General features: G+C 38.1%; 1 protein-coding gene across 4 annotated transcripts in view; it reads right to left on the bottom strand.

Moving 5' to 3' along the window:
• The window catches only part of LOC150101039 (uncharacterized), a 592,625-nt gene that overhangs the window by 35,770 nt on the left and 536,897 nt on the right, over positions 1–19,958 (bottom strand). For all 4 annotated transcript variants that reach the window (XM_090401634.1, XM_090401633.1, XM_090401632.1 and 1 more), the window contains exon 26: positions 16,801–16,884. In XM_090401634.1, coding sequence (XP_090257760.1) covers positions 16,801–16,884 — 84 coding nt within the window. The remainder of the gene's footprint in view (positions 1–16,800; positions 16,885–19,958) is intronic.

Below are 19,958 nucleotides of genomic sequence, written 5' to 3'. Positions count from 1 at the left end.
CACGCTTGAAAGCTATTAAGTTTGATGTGGTGGGGTATCTACAAAATATGTCCCATGCTCTGTGTTGATCTTTTTTTGGCTGTCTGACATTCTGGGTTCCAAGGCTTTGGATAGATTGGAAACCAAGATTATGTTTTTGGGATGGAGGTTGTTGCTGCCTGGACAATGCATTCTGTTATATATTTTATTGCTTCATTGATAGGTGTTTGACTGATGGAATCAGCATTAAATTTTGCAAGATGAGAGAAAATGTTCCAGTCAGCCTGGTCAATTTTCCATAAAGGTATCTGTGTGGGTGAACATGGTTCCTGTGAAGACAATGTGCAGAGAACTGGAAAGTGATCACTTCCATATACTCTTCAACATCCCATGTGAGTAGTGGAAGAATGGAAGGGGAGCAGATTGTAAGATCAACTGTAGAATATGAATGAGTAGGCATATGGAAGAAAATATTGAGTTTATTATTTAAAAGGGGGAGGTTCTTATTATCAAGAATTCTTTCAATGATTCGACCTCGTCTATTAATGTTGGCACTACCCCATAGAGTATTGTGACCATAAAAGTTACCTATCAAAAGTATCGGTTCAGGTAGTTGCGAGATAAGGTTATCAAGATCGATTTCATTTAACTTGGCATTCGGTGGTAAATAAATTGAACATACTGTAAGAAGAAATCCCACAGAGAAGCGAATCACTACTGCTTCCAGAGAAGTATTAAGTTGGATACTTTCCATCTCCTGATGGAAAGGAGTATGACTGCCCACTAGGATAGCTACTCCTCCATACCAGAACTACCTGCAGTTCTGTCCTTACGTACGACAGTGAAATTCCTAAAGGTACGGTCCTCATTGGGTCTTAAGTACATTTCCTGTAGACAGAAACAGAAAGGTTTGCGTTTCTGCAACAACATCTTGATATCGTCAATATTCTGGCAAATCCCACGACAGTTCCATTGTAAAAATTTTCCTATTGTCTTGATTTTATTGATTTGTCTGGTTTTTGAGAGGTTGAGGGCTTACCTTTGCCAGATTTATATTTATCCACTGTTTTAGGGAAGTATGGATAACCAATGTCCATCTCTTCTTCTGGTAGAGTGTTCAAAACATCAAATGTGTTAGGGTCAGTTGGTATGTTTAATTTGCTTTCAGTGGGTACCAAGGTATTCATTTTTCCTGTGCAAATGTTTGGTAGTTTATCTTTGGTAGTTTATCATATTTTTAAATTATGGTGATGTCCCCGCCATAATTTTTTTGGCAGGTGAGTTTTCATCGAATGGGACCATTTTTGAAGTTGTCTCTGGAGTAAGGCCATAGGTCTTGTGATCAATGCGCTCAACAGAGAAGCACTTGCGATCGTAAAGTTCAGGTATGGTAAAATTATCAGATGGTGGAATAGATGTTTGAGTTGCTGTTGGCACTTTTTTAATTGTTACTTTTTCAGCATAAGAGGATCGTAGAGCAGGTGTAATGGTGGCCAGCTTTCTTTTTGCATCCTGTTATGTTTTGTTCTGGTTTAATTTCCTGTGTCTCTTTTTCATCTTTCCATTTCTGACATGCGCGAGAGTAAGCTGGATGATCTCCCTGACAGTTGACACATTTAGCTTTTTTTTTCACTGCAAGATTTATCATTATTCTTGTTGAGAGGCTTATACGCTGGTTAAACATGATAACTAATATTTAAGGAATTGACAGTGTATACTAGAAATATAGATTAAATAAACTTTAATATATACTTTCCGATATTTCGGCGAACGTCACGTTGCCATCTTCTTGGGAACTTACTACAAAGACACGTGCACACAAGTACTAATAACAGCAAATGAGACTGAAGCTAGGAAGCTAGCTTCATGGAATCAGCTTCGGCCCTTAGGAACATGCCAAACCTCAACAAATTTGGATGCATGAGACTGCCCCAAATTTGGGAAACTTTTATCAAAAGAACTTCAGCCCAAAGGCCAAGAACTACCAATATAGCCTGCCAGGGGGCACCATCAGGACTTTAGGAAAACGCTAGCTTCCTAGCTTCAGTCTCATTTGTTGTTATTAGTACTTGTGTGCACGTGTCTTTGTAGTAAGTTCCCAAGAAGATGGCAACGTGACGTTCGCCGAAATATCGGAAAGTATATATTAAAGTTTATTTAATCTATATTTCTAGTATACGCTGTCAATTCCTTAAATATTAGTTATCAAGATTTATCATGTTCTTTACTACCACATCGGGCACAGGTAGAAGAACCACGACAGGCATTTGAGCATGTCCATATCTTTGACATTTAAAGCATCTCAGCAGGTTAGGGATGTACATTCTAACAGGACAGCTGAGATACCCTGCTTTTACAGATGTCGGAGGCCTAGGTGTATGAAAAGTAAGAATGATGTTCTTGGTAGAGACCAGGCGATCATCCCTACGTATCAGGATACACCTCACACCCGTCACTCCTTGATCTTTAAGCTCTGAACATATCTCCTCATCAGGAACATCAAGGAGATCCCATTCTGATATCACTCCTCTACTGGAATTGAGTGTTCTGTGAGGTGTTACTGCAATTTATATTCCACCCATTGTTGTTGCTCTCAATAGTTTCTAGGAATGTTGTTTACACATTGTTTCCACAAGGATATCAGCAGAACGCAATTTCTTGACAGTTTTGGGAGGTCCTGCCAGACCTTCTAAACCGTTTTGGATAAAGAGGAGTGACATTTTCCCAATTGGTTTTTCACCTGTTGCATGAATGATTAAAAAGATTGGCACATTTATGTTAGTATCTGATATCTTTTGTTTCTTGCTTCTATTTCCATATGCTGTATCTATAGTATCAGTACTTAGTTGGGATTTTGTTAGGGTCCCTGAAAAGTTTGAGGATGAAGAATTCATATTTAAGGAGTTTTTAGTTTGGCGCCAGAGCTCCCCACCCACCACAGAGACACACACATGGATGTCCACTATCTGGCAAGCAAAGACTGCGTACAGGACTGGAATGCCAGAGCTACCGTGGATGCTATACTGGCACTGCAGCAGGTCTAGGATTCGAACCTCAGACCATGGGGGTGAGAGACTTACTGCAACACTGGCAACCCTTGCATGCAAGCCCACTAGCCGATTGATCACGGCTGGGCCATCCAGGGCTGCCCGTCTTGCCAAAGCAGGGGGCCAAAGTAGTGCAAGACTACCAGGATCTTCCTTTCTAGATGTTCACGGGTCGCACTGCATGGCAAATGCGGTGGCAGGGCATTGGATCCTAGTGATGGTGGTCTGGAAAAAGGATAGTGAAAAAGATTCAGGACAAGTCGAGCAAAAAATACAGGAAGAAAAGCAAAGAGAAAGAATGAAAAGGCCAGTGCCATCACTGGGAGGTCCCCTCTACCACGAACAGGTGCCCCACACGGAGGGGTTGCAAAGAGGCAAAATAACATTCTTATCTTTACATATGAAAGTTCGTTTCTGCATTGCAATTATCTTTTGAGTTGTATTTGTACATATGAAAGTTCGTTTCTGCATTGCAATTATCTTTTGAGTTGTATTTGCAATCTTTGCCACATGGCCCCTAAACTTCAACTTCCTGTCTATTAACACTCCAAGATCCATAGCCTCATCAGTTTCTTCTAGCCTAATCCCACCAATATAATATGACATTGGATATCTAATCATGCCGAAGTGAACGACTTTACATTTACTGACATTCAACTGATACCCATTTTCCCATGCCTACAATTCCAGCCTATTCAAATCATTCTGCAAAGACTGCATATAAGCAGCATTCCTGATTACCCCACCTGTCTTTACATCATCAGCAAATAACTGTATGTCACTTGTCAAATCCTTCCCAATATCATTAATGTACAGATTGAATAACAGTGGACCAAGCACTGATCCTTGTGGTACACCACTTGTTATTTTAAAAAATTTTTTTAAAATTTTTATTAATCTTTATACTGGTTATGAGAAGTTTAAGGGTAGAACACTACCCTTACATTACATCCAGACATCTCATCCAGACTCGATGTAGGCCTAAGCCTTTACAAGTGTTTTACCCTATCCCTGTTCTAGTTATCATTGTAGTAATTCTCTGGTTGCAACGCCATGCCACCAGTGTGCCCTATAGGACCCTCAAGAAAAGAACTTTTATATCCTTCTGCATAAGCCCAAGCTGTTTTAAGTCCTTATAACTATCTGCACTCCATACGCCATGTAAAGAGATTGTGGAGCTGGTAAACCTCGGAGTTGCCTCATGCTCCTCCCGTATCTTATTAACTAGATCTTGGTTATTCTTGTAATAGTTTACCTTATTATTATGGCTATAGGCTAGTGGATGCCCTGTTCCCACTACCTAGGCATCAACTACCAAAATGTCACCATCTATTTTAATCACTAAGTCTGTCCTATGCAAACCAGTTGAGGTCCTATAATGTGGTTCCACCGCAGTCTCCCACCCTTTGTTCTTAAAGCAGTTGTTCATAATGGAGACCACGGCATCATGCCTCTGCACTCAGACCCCCATGGGTGTGGAAGCAACACTGGTCTACATGAGACAATGTTTCACTGTAGTGGCAGCCAGCCCTACAATTTGAGTTGTTACTACCCCCATCGAGTGTGTTGGCTCGAGTAGGCAGGGCATTGATCCTCGTCCTGATAAGGTCAATATACTTGAACCCAGGGAGGAGTCTAGTGCCATCCTTTACCCAATCATGCTGGAGAGGCACCAGATATGACTCTTTTAAAGGAGCACCATCTACAGAACAGTGCAACAGAGATGCCCATCTCTTGTGTTCTGTGGGTGCTGACTCAATTAAGGTACTTACTTGAGAATGGGACCAGCCTTTAGCCTGCCTAAAGTCTTCTTGTATTAATGGGTTATAGAAAGCCTCTCTGCAGAAAGGGGAAGAAGATAGTTCTAACTTTGCGATTCTTGACAGCTGCAGGTGTGGGATCAGCCATCTAAGTGATGGAACCCCGAGCCAACCATCCTTCACCCTCACATTAAAATATGCAATAGGGGTGTCAGGTGGCAGTCGAAGCCATGATCTCACTGCTGAATGGATAGCCCTGTCCATTTGGGACAGTACTGAGATATACAGGGTGTTCGGGATAAATTTGACAGTTTCGTAAGGAAAAAGAAAATCTTCTTTGTATCTATTAAATTTAATGAATTGACAAAAAAACATTACAGGTAGAGTTAATTACAATACTATCAACAAGATTTACTCAAAATAACCACCATTAGCATCGATCACAGCTTCAATTCTGCTTCGGAACCTCGAACAAGCTGATGCTACAGTCTCCCTGGGAAGGGCCGCAAAAACTGTTTTAATTTTATCCATTAACTGGGCTTTTGTATTACTGGAAGTGCGATTGGTGTCTTTTTCAACTGCGCCCCATACAAAATAATCCATGGGGTTAAGGTCTGGGGAGTTTGGAGGCCAAACATTTGGACTGGTGAAGTCGTAGAAATTTTCAGACAACCATTTTTGACTTTTCCCAGAGGTGTGGCAAGGGGCCGAATCCTGCTGCCATACATACGGCCTACCATTGGCTACCCTTGTTATCCAGGGCTTGACTACAGTTAGCAACTCCACGAACAAAGCCCGAATTCCAATGCCAGGGTTCTTCAACACCTGTTCCTGCAGATTTGCGAGGAATTCTGCTGTACGAACGCAATCAGATCGTCTGCTAGGGATCTTTCTTCTTGCTACATCCTCGTAGTCACCATTGCAAGTCTCTAGTTCATGCCTGATTGTTTTTACTGTATTCAGGGAGCATTGGGCAGCAGTCGTAATATCCTCATTTTGATGGCGGGCACGAATCATCATGATACAAGTTATTCTCTTCCATGATTCAGGTGGGTTCCAGCTATCCATCCTTTCTGACATCTTGTATATGAATGAAGAAGGGTCCAAACTTTTAAATGAAGAGAAGTGTGTGTTAATACATGTAACTTACGGAAAAATATAATTAATTATAAATATGTCAAATTTATCCCGAACACCCTGTATGTCCTACCAAGCACCAACTTATGGTCAAAACGAGGTAGGAGAAAATGGGAAAGGAGAAACAGTCTTTAATGGGGCTTTAGAGGCGCTTTCCTCAAAGAAGCAATCCCAGCTTCTAGGATAGAAGGGACAGAAGACCTTCACTTTGAGGTGAACATGATACCGAGGTATCTCCACTTTTCCAGGATGGTCAAAGCATGCAACGGCCTCCCGTGCAGAGAAAACTCTATAGTCTCGACCTTAAGCTTCTTGTCATGACCAGAGGGGACAAGAGCTAAAGAGCAGGACTTCTGTGCATTAATAGAAAAGCTTCGAAGAGAGAAGAAGTCAACTGCCCGGTCAAGGAGTTCCTGCAAGCCTATCTTAGCAGAGGCTAAGAGAATAAGATCGTCCACAAAGGCCATATCATTAAAGGAAGAAGCGCCTAGAGAGTAGCCTATATGGCCAGGAAGAGAGTGAAGAAACTCATCTATGATGCAGTTAAAGAAAAGGGGAGATAGAGGATCACCTGGCAAACACCCTGCACTGCATGAATAGAAGTTGCACGGGACCCTGTAGTGACAGTTATGGAGCTACCCAAGTATAGCTCCATAACATAGGAAAGGAAGAAAGAGTTCTGGACATCCAGTAATAGGCAGCTCTCGAAGGAGAGCAGGAAGGGAAATGCTATCAAAGGCCTTTTGGAGGTCCAGTGATGCCATATATAGAGAGGCTTAAGGTGACGTCGGGAATCAGAGAGAAGAGAAGAAAGAAGATATATATTCTCGACACAGCCGTCCGAAGGGACAAAAGCTCTCTGTCTATAATCATGCCGTATATGTTGCTGAAGTCGTTTAACTAAAGTTTTATGATAGAGTGTAAGTATCACAGGGGAGATGGTAACAGGTCTAAAGTCTGATGCACAGCTTGAAGTTTCTTTCCTTGGAATGAAGATAGTTCTTGAAGCACGTAGGTATGGTGGTATTGCTTTACTGGAAAGGAGAATGTCCACTAAGTCCTGAAGAATCTTCAACGGCACCTTCCAAAGCCTAGACGAAGGAAAGCCATCAGGTCCAGAGGCAGAGAAATTGGATGGAAGAGCTGCATTAATCTCTGGATGGAGATTAAAGCAGCTGGTATATTTGAAGGTCAGGAATGGACCTCAATATTGTAGGTTGGTCATCATAATCAGGGAAGTGTGGAGGTGGAGCAGAAAAGACTGTACTCCAGAATTTAACAAAATCATCATGTAAGTCTGCTAGAGGTGGAGGAGAAGCACTGTCAAGGATTGGTTTGGCACATTGCCCTCTATTCTTTTTTTTTATAGAGGGCCTGCATAGCTGCACAGGCCCTCTTCCTCTGCTTCCTATTTGACAACGTCATTGTAGAATGAGACGTAGGCTGATGTTGACGAGGCATGAAGTGTTTGGAGAATTCAGCATGGAGATAGCCAATCAACTGATCTGTGATATCCATTCTCAGAAGGTGAGTCTGGATGAGAGATTTAAGAATTTGATGATTATATTCCAGAAGAGGAGGATCATCTAGAGATGATGTCAGTCTGAGAATCAAAGCCTCTTCTTCAACAGCAGGATAGTGGCTGGAAGATGGAGAGGCAGGGACAGGGGATATGGAGATATTACCTGTCCCTACCTGTAGCAGACGGGCTGCCAATTCTTGAACTAAGGCTTTGTAACTGGTTTTCCGTCTATGACACTTGATGGCATCCAAGGATCTTAATGGGAACATCTTAAATAAAGCGTCATTGATTTTCTTTATCCCTTAAGCCATCAACTTGATCTCATGAGCAGCGAAGATCTTTTCTTCTTTGGCAGTTCAACGTGCTTTGATGCACTCCGTTGTTATTGCAGCGTTGGCTTCAGCTGGATGTTTCGAGGTGCGATGAAAACCAAGGCCGACTGCGGTGGAGAATGCATGATCGCAGACCAGACATACGAAGTGTCTGAGCTTGGGAACTCTCCTTGACTGCCAGAACAAGCATGATGAGAACTTGAATAAATGGATTGATGACAGTCCTTGCAGAGCTTTTTTTTTTTAACTTTCTTCCTGAGGATAACACTGGGACGGGTGGCAGGATCACCTCCAAACAAGAAACAGACATCTGGATTCATACTTGATGAGTTTCCTGGCTCTGGCCTATAAGAGTCGGAGCCTTCATCTGATGGGTTATTGCAAGCGAGGAAACTTAACCCTACCAGGGCTGCTAACCCTGGAAGGGAGGAATGGCATAGCAGGCCAGACAGTCACCCAAAGGTGTCCAGGAATCGCCCCTAGGAGGCTGCCTACTGTCGCACTTGCGAAGTGTCTCAGGGGACGTGCAAGCCAAGACAACAACACTTCGGATTCCCAAAGAAACCTTGCAGACTGAGATCCCCGTATACCACTTTTTGATATCTGTCAGTCAGCTTTCCTTTTATCCATGCTAATATTGTATAATTCAATTATATAAGGATTATGGGATTTAGATTATGAGGACAGATTGCAAGTATATGGATTACTGACTCTGGTTAACAGGAGAAAGAGGGATGTTATGATAAAGGTCTATAAACTTCTGAATGGGTGTTATAGGATATTGACTGATGAAATTTTTCATTATATGGAATTTAGGAAGAAAACATGGGGAGCATCCATTGAAGTTAAGTTTGTTTGCAGTCAAAAAAAGGGAAAAGGGCTACAGTTTTCTTTCACAGGGCAGTGAGTGCATCTAGTGTGAATGAATTTAAGAGAAGATATAACGGCTGGTTTGGGTGATTCATAGCCTCTCTCGATGAGTCCTTGACTTCCTGGAGGTCTCAGATAATAACAATAATATCTGTTGTATAAACTATTTAATTGACCTGATTTTTGTCACTAAACAGTTTATAGAATTTGTGGAATTTGATAGAATAATTTCACAAATAATTAAATTAACAGATTGTAAAATTTATAAGTTATTTTTATTTTATTATACTTGATTCGAAATCTCTATTCATTATATTACTTTATTTACTTATTTGTCTTATTTAATTTTCTTAACTTAACACTTAACAGTCGTAACTCCGAGTGTATAATCTCGTTGCTTGAAATAGACTAGTACCTTTAATCCTTTCAGTCTATCAATTTCTTCCCCCCCTCTCAAGGGCACGACTATGCTATTTCACATATACGTAATTTAGAATCTAGGAATTGTGTCTGGATGGAACCAATTCCTTTGTCTAAATAGCTGGCTTTTTCTCACAATGATCTCTGAAAATTTATTTGTATTTTTGACTGCGCCATCAGAGATCAGTAGAGGAATTGTATATCTTCCAATACATGCAAAAAAAAAAAGCACTCAGCACAACACGGAAATATCTCTAATATTTATCTCTAAGTCAAGCAACATTGAAATCTACTATTTGTCAGTTGGTTACGTTTACTCTTAAGGTCACACAGGTTCAGTCTTTTTATGAGAAGTGCATTGGTCAGGCAGAATCAGGCAAGTTATTTGACAAGCAAAACAATTTATTCATACTAAATCAAAGTAGAAAAAAAAAGTTTACACTGCACACACACTAAATTAATCCAACTCAAATTCCCTAATCAAAATTGATATGGAAAAAAAACATAAAATTCACATGTCCGATTCTCCACTAGATGACTTAACATTTCTCGCTTAAGCTCAATGACTGATGCAATTAATTACGCTCACAGATAATTCAGACACAGGAGCAGACTTGTACACACTTTATATTAGTTTAACTCAAACTATATATGATATTAGGCTTAACAGAACTTTCACATACTATTCCCTCTTCATTATGTAACATTATCAAATTCCTTATAACTCTGCATACTACTGCATAATTATTTTTAACAAATAGGCTTTTCGTCCTTACTACTGTTCTTTATGCCTAACAAACATAAAAAATTTTCAGCAATCTTTGCCATTAATTTCACATACATCTAGGAAAGTCCTATACAAAAGTCTTACTTGTTACTTTGTCATTCAGTTCATTACACAAGACGCTAGAGATCATTGACTTCTACTTTAGGGTAAAAATTCACAAACGGGCACCTTTCATGACGTCGATGATACTTCACACTCAAAGATCATCAAGGAATTTAGCGATGGGACTCTGGAGTAGATTGCCACTGCTATTATGAGCCTCCCATCATTGTTGGGCTTCGGCTGACGAGACGTGGATTGCTGTCCTTGGAACAACAGGACACACTGGAAACTCCTCGTAGCTAGAGCAGGAAAGGAAAACTGGAACTGGAAAACCTAGCCTCCAAAAGGCTTGTGCCAAAAAAAAAGCCTAGCCTCAAAAATCCTTGCATCAAAAGGCCTCCTTTTCTTCGATCCTTTTCCACGAGTTGTGATCACCTCAGGTCTTACATGCTAATCCCGTCTGAGTTAATTCTTTGTCTGTACAATTTTCTTATTACAACTTATATTCAACATTTTTTTACAGGTTTATTATAGCAAAATTGAGTTAAGTATTAATCAAATCCCAAGTATATTAAATTTAATTTTATTTCCCAAGTAAAATCAGTACAGAAGAAATTTTATTCTAAAATCCTTCTATACAAGATTACTGGTTTATATATTTAAACCAGTCAGCAAGCATATGAATCACAGACAGATTAAAAAAGAAGGGGGAGAGGAGGGAAGGATATATTTAAATAAGTAAAATTGAGTTATGGAAAAGACAAATTTGTTGAACATCATCTTTTACTTTACATATGTAAAGCAAGAGATGATGATAATATGAGGAATTTCCAAAAAGTAAAGCGACACATTTTTTTTCTTGATGATGGTGAAAGGGAATGAGATAAAACACAGTGGACAGATAGACCTGTAGCTCTCCTCATGGCTAATTCCAATTGCAAGATGGCAGCCGCTGTGCAAGTGTGGCCCAAAACAGGTGTATGAGGTTATTCGTCTTGTGCAAGAAGCAGGTGTGTTTTGGTACAATGAATTTAAAGTAGGTCGTGGTGACATTGAATATTGACATAGAGCAGGCAGGCCTTCACTGAGCAAGATACCATTTTGCACATGAAGGGCATCATTCTGGAAGATTGGTGAGTGAAATTGCATGAAATTGCACAAGTGGTGAACTTCAGTAACTCCAATGTTTATGGAACTGTTCATGATATCCTTGGCTTTTGAAAGGGTGCTGAAGAATTGGGGCATCCAGTGGGGCTCCCACTGGATGCCCCAACAACTGTCAGAGGAGACCAAGGCAACATGCATGGGGGATGTGTCTGGAGAATCTGTTGCAATACAGTGAGAATGGCAAGGATTTTTCACTTGATTAGTCACAGGAGATGAACAGTGGATTCATCACTTTACCCTGGCGAGCAAACAAGGCTCCATGACCTGGAACATTCACAATCTCCCATGCACAAAAAATTCATAACTGTTCCCACCATCTAAAAAGTTGCAGGCACAGTGTTCTGGGATCGCCAAGGCATTCTGTTGGCGGATGTCTTGAAAAAAAGGGAGGAACAATTGATGCAGAGTTTTACTGTGCAACATTGGGCAAACTGAAAGCCAACATTAGATGCAAGTGACCAGGACTCTTGACAAGCGGCATGATATTGGTGCACAACAATGCTACTCCTTGCACTATGCACACCACTTGTGAGTGGTTGCACTGTAATCATTGAGAAACTCTGCCATCCCCCCACAACCTAGACTTAGTGCCTTCAGACTTCCATTTGTTCAGTCCCCCCCCCCCCCCTTCCTCAAGAAACACCTTTGTAGAAGGCATTCAACTAAAGACGAGGAAGTTCCTCAGGCGGTGTGATGTTGGTCAGTGGGTGTGGGCACAGACTTCTTCAGCACTGGTATTGATAAAGTGATCTATCATCATCAATATATCAATATATTTGGAGATTTTTTGGAGAAGTAGTGCATGTTCACTTATCTCTTGGTGCATAATTTCAATTTCCTAATATTAACCATCCTTGAGAAAAAAAATGTGTTACCACACTTTTTGGAAATTCCTTGTAAATATAGTGGATTCTGGTTGATCGAGGGTAGCATAATTTGGCTCAATTAAGCAACTGCCCCAATTAAATGAAGTTGAATGTCAAGGGTTAAAGGATTTATATACATAAGACAAAATACAAGTTATGGCAAATTTTTCGTTTATTAAACAGCAAATTTATTGAATTATAGATAAACTCAAACAATTAACTTCCTTAATTGAAGTAAAATATTTGCCATAAAAAAAAAATTCATTTATATACACATATTAAACACACATGCGCAGTTCTTAGCAGTTAATGGCATTCTAGGTTTTTTTTTTTTTTCCAATTGATAGCAATTAAACAAAATTAGCAGAGCACGATATTTAGTGCAGATATAGCATTGCCTTTCTGTATGAAATAGAGTTATCCAGCAATACATTTTCTAGCATTCTACGTAGTCACTTGCTCAAGCGTGGGAGCATCATCACTTTATTGTTCTTCTAATGTCCTCTGATGTTTTGCTGCAATTTTTTGCAGTTTCCTCCTGAAAATCTTCATTTTCATTATAGCAGTGAAATACTATACCAGCCACTGAATTAGAAACTGTTATGCAGATGTACATACATGTCACTTATGAAAAATATTTGGTCAAATGTGTCGTCACACGTTCAATGTAACTATTTAAAAATTCTGCTGGTCAGTAACTGTCAGCAGTGTTAATCACAAAGTGAAAAACATAGGATTTTTCAGAGTTTGATAAACGGCTTGTTGTGGGTGCTCGTCTGGTTGGAGCCACGATTTTGAAAACATCAGAGCTGACTGGTTTCTTTAAAGGTGATATATCCCAGGTGTTTAATCAGTGGAAAAATAACCCATTTTGCTTGTCTAACAGGTGTAACTGTGGTTTTAAGACAGTCTGTCAGGAACAAGATTGGATTGCTGTTGTCTGAGAAGACATTTAATGACTGTTCCCAACCCACATCTCACCAAACAATGCACAGAGAATTCAAGAGGATTACTATTGACAATCACAAGCAGTGGTGCACCCAGAGGGGGGGGGGGGGGAGCTGGCCCCTCCAAAGAAAAAAGGAAAAAACACTGGAGAATTTTAATTAGGAAAATCTTTTCCTAATTAAAATTCATTTTTTTAAAAATTTATGTTGTATCGTGTCTTCTATGTCTATACTACTTATGAATTAGCAATCATTGCAGATGCTCAGTCATAGGTCGTATGTGATGCGTAGTGTGTATTCTCAAATTGTCTACTCAACTTGGGCACCCCCCCCCCCAAGATTAAATCCTGAGTGTGCTACTGGTCACATGCCCATATGGAAGCCAGCGATTTCTGTGAAGAACTAGAAAGTTCATCTAGAGTGGTATCAGGAACACCATGACAGGACACTGGGAAAAAAGTAATGTGGTCCAACAAGTCATGGTATACCCTGTTCACTAACAGCAGGCAGAGACTTTGGTGGGAACCCCATGACGTAATGAACCCAGCTTGCCTTGTAAACACAACTCAAAGTTCTGGAGGTGGTATCATGGTGTGGGGCATGTTCTGTTGGTATGGAACAGGTTGTCCCCTGATATTGCTGGAAGGTTGGGTGTCCTTCAAGGAATATCTGAACATTGTTGCTGTTGATCAGCTACAATGTTCAGTGAATCCTACAATGTTGAGTTTTTATCCAGGCAGATGACGATTGTTTCATGAACAACAATGCTACTGTTCATTGCACAAGAATTGTTCAGCAGTGGTTCACTGAGCATGACAGTGACTTCCACTCTCTTCTCTGGTCACCACAAAGCCTGGATCTGAGCCCAGTTAGAAAAACAGATATGGGAGCAAAGTCCTCTTCTGTAGAATCTGAGCCAGTTAAAGGACTGTCTGGTGAACACCTCATATGTTGTAGATATATATGCAAAGCCACATCTTATGGATCTATGCCAAACAAAAAGAATCTATACATATGTGCTGTAATTTGGACTAAAGGAGGTTCAATACAGTATTAAATAAAAGTTCTAATTCAGTGGCCAGTATGCATAGTATCAATGGATGCATGATTTCAGGAACTTATATCAGTTCAAATATAAGTTCCAGTGCTATTCAAATATATCAGAAACTTATCAGTTCCTGATATATTTGAATAGCACAACACTGTTATATCATCTATTGCTTTCATTGATCTAAACAACGTAGCATCTTCATAACACAGGGAACCATTTGATGCAGCAAAACAAAATAGCCCTCTTTTGTCAGCATTGCAGAAGTCTTCTTCTTCTTCCTTTCCAGGCTTATAGGCCAAGTGGCCTGTTCTGGACTCAATTCCATCTTTTTAAGGGTCTCCTCTGCATCGAGTACCTTTTGGGTGGTAATTTAGAATTTGTTTAGGTATTCTGCTTCTATTCATTCTTAGTAAGTGTTCTTTCCATTTTTCTCTATAGCAAATAACTGGTTCATTTAGGGAGGTTGTAATTCCAAGTTTTTTTCTGATTTTGCTGCTTTTCATTTTGTCCATTATTGTGACTCCTTCAGTTCTGCACAGAAATTTCATTTCGGATGATTCAATTCTTCTTTCATCTCTTTTTTTTATTGTCCATATCTCACTGCCATAAAGTAAGGTTGGTTTAGCTACTGTATTGTAGATTCTTATTTGTGCGTGTTTTTGTACATAATTGGATTTAAAAATTTTATTTATAAAGCCTGTTACTTTTAAAAAGTTTGATATCTTTGGTTCTATATCAGCTTCATTTTCATATGACATTGTGCAACCTAAATATTTGAATGAATTTACTTACTCTATTATTTTGTTGTTGTTATTACTATTTTGCTTCTTATTGGATTAGCAGCTTTGAAGGCCATGACTTTTGTTTTGTTGGTTGATATTTCCATGTCATATGTTTTTATCAGATTATTTAGACTCCATAATGACTTTTGTAGTTCATCTTCATTGTTTCCAAGGATTATTTGGTCATCAGCAAAAAGAAGAGTAGCTAATCTGGTGTTACGGTTTATCTTGAATCCTCCTTCATTAGTTATCTTCCATTCTTTTATGATTTTATCTATGTATATATTAAATAAAATTGGTGAGAGAGGGCAACCCTGACGTACTCCTTGATTTATTGGTGTCCAGCTTGATGTTGAATTATTGTACTTCACAGATATTTTATTATCTTGATATATAAGGCTCTAAAGAGTTGGTTTGATATTTTATATTCTTCTAGGATTTCCCATAGTTTTTTCCCTGATAATTTTATCAAATGCTTTGGTGTAATCTATAAAAGCTATGTATGTTTCTATGTTCATTTCTCTGTGTTTTTCAATTAATAATTTTAATGTAAATGCAGAGTCTATGCAAGACCTGTCTTTTCTGAATCCATTTTGTTCTTCTATTAATTTTAGATCTACTATACGTTTAAGTTTATATGCTAAGATTTTTGCATATACTTTATAACAGGCACTAAGTAAGCTGATTCCACAATAATTGTTACAATCAGATTTGTGTCCTTTTTTGTAGATGGGAATAACTATTGCTTTGGTCCAATCTCGTGGGCATTTTCCTTCTTTCCAGATCATATTATAAAAGTTAAGTAACCTGAGTGAGAATTCAAGTCCTGCATATTTGATAAGTTCCAAGTTTATATTGTCTTCTCCTGGAGAATTTCCTGTTTTGCTTTGGGTTAATGCTTCTGTTAATTCTTCTAGAGTGATGTTTTTTCAAGTTATCAGAGATGTTTACAAAGGGTAGTTTTCTGTTTTGAAGGTTTTCATCATACCATAGATCTTGGTAGTAATTTTGCCATGTTTCTATTTTAATGGTATTAATATCTGCTTTTTCTCTAGTTTCATTGCTTAGATCTTTGAGGATTTTATATGCATTAGGTCTTTTGAGCGTACAGTCGCTCTCTAATTTTGTTACAAAATTGTTCCATCTGTTTCTGTTTATTCTCCATCTGTTTCTGTATATTGCAGAAGTCATCAGCACTAAATTTTTAAAGCAAGATTACATAATGGTGTGGGGCATGTTCTGTTGGTATGGAACAGGTTGTCTGCTGATATTGCTGGAAGGTTGGGTGTCCTTCAAGGAATATCTGAACATTGTTGCTGTTGATCAGCAACAATGTTCAGTGAATCCTACAATGTTGAGTTTTTATCCAGGCAGATGACGGTTGTTTCATGAACAACAATGCTACTGTTCATTGCACAAGAATTGTTCAGCAGTTCTGTGAATGTGAATTACCAATTGGTAGAGCCTCTGCTACTAATGGCTTAAGCAAGTTTGAGCATGGTTAGTAGTTGGACAGGGATCAATCGTTCGATGCTGTTGGCACACTCTCCCTCGATGAGTCTTTGGACTCCCTGGAGGTGTCACATAATAATAATAATAATTTGTTTAACATTCCATGTGGGAGAGGTTACTGGCTATTCCAATTAAATGGCATTGTGTCCCAAATAAATGAAGCAAATTCCTTTTAAATTCTTTTTTTTTTTTTTGTTCTTCTAGATTTGTCCCAAAAAACACAGCTGCCCCAATTAACTAGAATCTACTGTATATCCCTGTTACATTTTTGAGGAAGAAGGAAGTAGAGAATGTTTTAATTCCAAATTTACATTTTTAAGTTCTATTTAAACCAAATTTTTTAACACAAATTGGATAATATCATTTCTTCTTTCATGAAGAGCTCTCCTTTATAGATAATGTAGAGATAATATCTGTTCCATAAGTCTACATAAGGTAATTTTGTTTCTTTAAATTTTTATTCTTTGATAATACATACAGCATTTTGCATGCCAGTTCCAGTTCAGACACAAATTGAATATTCTTACAACATTAATTTGAATAGTTTAAATCCTGAATAAATTGTAATTTGAAGCTTACCTTTTGTATAACAAACTTCATAGTAATTTCATTCAAGTTGGCAGTGTCAATTATACTTTTAACATCTCTCCTTAACTGTTCATCCTAAAGGTTAAACATAAATAACCATAAATGTTCAAAAGCAGTAAACATCAATGATTTTTTTTTTTCAAAACCGAGACAAAACTGTTTAGTTTATAAATGCAACAAATAAACCATTCTCCAGTGCCACTGATGTTGAGACATAAAAACTAATTAAGCCATAGAACAGAAACAAATTTCTCAAATTTTATTTTTTAACCTTGAAACCTACACCTGCAAACATAATATTTTAATTCACATTCACTTTTTTACAGTATACTAACTTAAAATACTACAGAAAAACATAACATAAATAGAGATGAGACCAGAAGGCAGGAAGCCAGTGGTGTACCATAGAGTTCAGTAGTTGGTCTCGTGTTATTCAATTTGTACATCAATGATATAAGAAATGATTTGACAGGAAATATTCAGTTGTTTGCTAATGTTGCAGACCATTAGGTAATTTTGTTTCTGTAAATTTTTATTTTATAGCCAAGTATAAGATGATGCACTTTTTGGAAGAATAGACCACAAGCTGTGCATTATATCAATGGAAATGAACTGCAAGAAATTGATGATGCCAGGTATTTGGAAGTGATTATGGACAGGGAGTTGATGTTTAGAGGGAATATTACAAGTATGGTCAAAATGGGACATTGGATTACATGGTTGTTGTTGAAAAACACACTGACAAACAGGGATATAGAGAATTATTACTTCTTTTATAAGACTTCGATAAATCAACATCTGGCCTATTGCACATAGATCTAGTCACCTGAATTTTGTGGGGAAGAAAAAGTGGTGGAGAGGATCCAGAGGCAAGCGACAAAGAATGTAGAAGGACTAGGGAATGCTCCCGATGAGACCAGATTGAGGGTCTGTGGGCTTCAAAACCTAGTCGACAGGCAAAAAAAGAGGAAACATGATAGAAGCATATAAGTTATTAAAGGGTTTTTATAGGATTGACACTGAGAACTTTTCTCAGTACATAGTAGGAAGAGAAAGAAAAAGGGTTCACCCTTGGAAATTGTAAGAGTGTGGTTAGCAGGGACTAGATTTTTTTTTGTTTGAAGGGTGGTGGTTAATGGATGGATTGAGTTGTCATGGGAGTGCTTTGTCAGTGAATGCATTTAAGGAGAGGTATGAAAAATATTGTGTAAATAATGTGTCTCCTTAATGAGTCTTTTGACTCCATGGAGATATATATACAGTCGGGTCTCTTTTTATGCGGGATACGTTCCACAGAAAACCGCATATAAAAAATCGCACAAAAAAGGCCTAAACTTACGTTCCATAATTTTCTAAAATCACATAAAACCAAAGCAATGAATTAAAATAAACCTAAAATTGCATAAAAAAAGTTTATGAAAATTCAGGTAAGCGACAAGGATTTGGAAGTGATATTCTTGTCCCTTTCATCATACCGTTGTTACCCATGAAAGTGATTTTGCACCAAGCATTACGCAAACATTGCTGAATATTGTCTAATAGCGATGATAATTCTGATGACAGAATGCCTAAGTTTGTTTTAAAGTTTTATTCATTTAATTTTATTAAAAGTACAGTAACATTTTTTTTTTTTTTAACATTTTGTCATCAAAATTATCATCGCTATTAGACAATATTCGGCAACGTTTGCATACTGGTGTAAAATCAGTTTCACCACCAGAAGAGATAGTCAGCACATTAGACCTGTATGGTAAAGGCAATGGTTCTTCACAAACAGAATTAGCTTGAATTAACAGAATCACCCTTGTTCTGTGCTGATTTTTTTCTTCTGACAATGTAATCAGTGATTAAACTTTGCGATGATGATTTCACTAATTTTTTATACAGCTTGCACTATCCAGACATACAGTTCATCAGCTCAAGTTGGAATTTAAAGGCTCATTCAGAATTTGTTTCATTAACAAGAAAATGATTTTCCAATTTATTGCACAGTTCAAGACCTTCTCAAATTATTTTTGCAGTGAGGGAGACAGGTTTTTCTTCCAGTTCACTATCGTTTTCTGGATCTTCAACAATATCTAAAGTTAATCGATATCCAATAATATCATCATCACTTAAGGCATTATCCACAAGCAAATCGTCTACATCGTTCTGGCTGAATGTATCAAAACCTTCTCCACCAATTTCATGTGCCAATGTAATGATTTCAGCTGATAATGTAGATGTTTGCATGGTTGCACTGTTTGCAATACATCCAGGCCAAGCTGCTTTCCAGCAAGCATTTAAAGTTTGTGGTCTTATTTCAGCGATAGCAGATGCAATATGATTTAAGCAGTCCAAAATAGAAAATTTTTTTCCAAATGTCTGTTACTGTTAATGATTCATTTTCTAGTTTATCCAATATAAATTGAAAAGTGTGCTTAATGTAATATTTTTTAAAAGTAGCAATTATGCCTTGATCTAATGGCTGAATAATGCTTGTTGCATTGGGTGGAAAAAAACACTACCTGCATGTTTGGATGTTCTAAATGCAGATGACTTGGTGCACTGTCAACAATTAATAAAACTTTAAAATCGAGAGGTTTTTGCTTCATATATGTTTCCACTTCTCGTATAAAGCAATTATTAAACTAAATTTATCAATTATTGAACCATTCAGTAAATACATCCAATGTACCGGCAGCTGTTTTAGATCTTTGCCTTTTAGAGCACATAGTCTTAGAAATCGATTTACTTGGAGGGGTTTCAACATTTAATCTCCTGATGCATTGCTACAAAGTAACAACGTTACTCGATCTTTGCTTGCTTTAAACCCACTTGCTTTTTTCTCAGACTTTGTGATGTCAGTTTGACAAGGCATTTTCTTACAAAACAATCCTGTTTCGTCAGCGTTAAGCACTTGATTGGGACAATATCCACCATCTTCAATAATTTTGGTTAACTTCTCTTGAAAATTTTTGGCTGCTTCTTCATCTGCTGCTGCTGCAACCTTGCCTGTAACCTTCACGTTATGAAGTGCATTCCTTTTTAAAAACCCGATTTACCATCCTTTGCTAGCTGAAAATTCTTTATCAGCTTGGGAAGCAGAAGTAGACAGCTCCAATTGCTTCATCTGTTCATAAAACTGAAGAGCTTTTTGTTTAATTAAA

This window comes from Typopeltis vanoorti, chromosome 12 (genome assembly GCF_054136105.1).
Source record: "Typopeltis vanoorti isolate ZY-2024b chromosome 12, IOZ_Tvanoo_1.0, whole genome shotgun sequence".
Taxonomy (NCBI): Eukaryota; Metazoa; Arthropoda; class Arachnida; order Uropygi; family Thelyphonidae; genus Typopeltis; species Typopeltis vanoorti.
Note: the sequence above shows the minus strand (reverse complement) of the source record. Positions and strands in the feature narration are given on the sequence as shown.